At 46.2% G+C, this 2,418-nt stretch overlaps 1 protein-coding gene across 1 annotated transcript; it reads right to left on the bottom strand.

The window, feature by feature from the left end:
• Positions 1-1,034: 1,034 nt before the first annotated feature.
• LOC114685015 (olfactory receptor 2AE1-like) lies at positions 1,035-2,006 on the bottom strand. The gene has a single exon (XM_028859606.2). It carries the CDS (start codon positions 1,998-2,000, stop codon positions 1,065-1,067), a length of 936 nt encoding a protein of 311 aa, XP_028715439.1. The 5' UTR covers positions 2,001-2,006; the 3' UTR covers positions 1,035-1,064.
• Positions 2,007-2,418: the final 412 nt, after the last annotated feature.

Here is a 2,418-nt window from a genome sequence, read left to right as displayed (position 1 = left end):
CCATTATCATCATGGTGGGACATGGTGGTATACAGGCAAACATGGTGCTGGAGAAGGAGCTGAGAGTTCCACATCTTGATCCACTGGCAACAGAAGTGAACTGGGTCCCACACTGGACATAGCTTGAGCATATGAGACTTCAAAACCCACTGCCAAAGTGACACATTTCCTCCAACAAGTTCATTCCTACTACAACAAGGTCACACGTCCTAATAGTGACACTCCCTATAGGCCAAGCATTCAAACACATGAGTCCATGGGGACCATACCTACTCAAACCACCACAGTGGCCCAATTATATCTCTGAGCATGCTTTGCCTAGTTTAAACAATAGAAATAATAATTGTAAAAGACCCTGTTTCACTACCATACTTTTTTTTCAGTTCCACTGGCCTTTATGTGTCTTCTTTACCTTTTTTAATCTCTGTCTGTCTCTCTGTCTCTCTGTCTCTATCAGTGCATTCCTATCTATTCTATCCCCACTCACCATGTGTATGTGTGTGCATGTGTGTGTGTGTGTGCGTGTGTGCGTGTGTGTGTGTGTGTGTGTGTGTGTGTGTGTGTGTGTGTGTATCCAGACCAGAGCTCAACCTTGGATGTTACCCTTCTGGAGTCATCCAACCTCTCTGAGCCTCCCTGACCTGAAACTGCCCATTCAGCCAGGCTGGCTAGACTGGGAGACACAGGCATCAGCTTGTCTCCACTTCTACAACCCTGGGATCATGACTTCATGCCGCCATGTGAGGCTTTTAGTTCTGGGGACAGAATTCAGCTCATGCTTGCACAACAAGCACTTTACCAACTGAGCTGCTGCCCTGTATGAACTCCTCTAAAGAGATATTCTAGTATTGCCCCCCACTGCAAACAGCTTACTGGGCCATAATATGTCGAATGGCCTGCTGGAAAAAATATTGTAATAGTGAGCTTTGAGCTTAAAACTTCACTCATGTCCTCCTCAAAGAGCATCAGAAATCTGGATCTTAAAAGTCTTAGTGTTTTGTCCCGATCAATGTAAGGAGTATATTTTCCCAGCACTGTATCCAGGGCAACTATAATTGCAATCCCTAGACAACAGTATCCCTCCTCAACACTCTCTTCAGAGCCTTAGCAACATCCTTATTCCTGAGAGTATAAATAAGAGGATTCAGGGTGGGAGTAATGATGCTATAGAAAACAGAACCAACTTTGTCTTGCAATGGAGTGCGCTGGGACCTGGGCCTCATATAGGAGAACATGGAGGCACCATACCAAAGGGAAACCACAAGGAGATGTGAGCTGCATGTGGCAAAGGCATTTCTCTTACTCCCAGCTGAACGCATCTGAATGACACTGTGGAGAATGAATCCATAGGATGTAGAGACAAGAATGATGGGGAGGAGGAGAAGTGTAACACTGCAGATATAGACTGTGGTCTCATAAAGAGTGACATCACCACACACTAACTTCACAACAGCAGGATACTCACAGTAGAAGTGGTGGATGATTCTCGAACCACAAAAAGGGAAGCTCATCAAGATGGATGTGTGGATTAGGGAGTTCACAGATGCACTCAACCATGACATGACAGCCATCATCACTCCCACTCTTCTGCTCATGAGCACAGTGTACCTCAAGGGGTGGCAGATGGCAACATAGCGGTCATAGGACATGAGGGCCAGGAGGAGACACTCTGCACCACCCAGAGACAGGTACAGGAAGTGCTGGGTGGCACAGCCCACAAACGAGATGGACTTCTTGCCAGACAGGTAGTTGCTAGCCATCTTGGGAATGGTTGTGGAGACGTGCATCAGATCCATGAGGGACAGCTGGCTGAGCAGGAAGTACATCGGTGTGTGAAGACGGGGATCGGCGCAGATGAGGAGGATGGTGAGGCTGTTGCCACTCACTGCGGTAAGGAAGACCAGCATGATCAGGAGGAAAAGACAAAAGTGGTTGAAGGAGTCATCAAAGAGCCCTTGGAGGATGAAGTCTTCCAGAGAGGTCTGGTTCCACCTCCACATGCTCCCTTCCTCAGCCCCTGAGGGAACAGGGAGAAGACGGAAGTGTCATGCAAGAAACGCAACTTCAGAAATAAGTTAGGAAAAGAATTTTACATTCATCTTAAATTTCATCAGATATATTTGTTGTATATGATTGGTGTTGTTACATGTGAACATTTTCTCTTTTTTATTTTATGTGTATGGATGTTTCTCCTGCTTTTATGTCTGAGCACTTCATGCATGCAGTGGCTGTGGAGGCCAGAAGAGGGCGCTGGATCTCCTGGAACTGGAGTTACAGAGGATCCATATGCCACATGTGGGTGTTGGGAACTGAAACCAGGTCCTCTGGAAGAGTAGCCTGTGCTCTTAACTGCTGAATCATCTTTTCAACCTTCAAATATGGGCATTTTCATACAAGTTTATATCTGTTTCTAGTTAT

Source organism: Peromyscus leucopus, chromosome 23, assembly GCF_004664715.2.
Source record: "Peromyscus leucopus breed LL Stock chromosome 23, UCI_PerLeu_2.1, whole genome shotgun sequence".
NCBI classification, from domain to species: domain Eukaryota; kingdom Metazoa; phylum Chordata; class Mammalia; order Rodentia; family Cricetidae; genus Peromyscus; species Peromyscus leucopus.
Note: the sequence above shows the minus strand (reverse complement) of the source record. Positions and strands in the feature narration are given on the sequence as shown.

Excerpts from the sequence above, each read along its gene's own strand:
- LOC114685015 (XM_028859606.2), bottom strand. The coding sequence starts at position 2,000 with ATGTGGAGGTGGAACCAGACCTCTCTGGAAGACTTCATCCTCCAAGGG.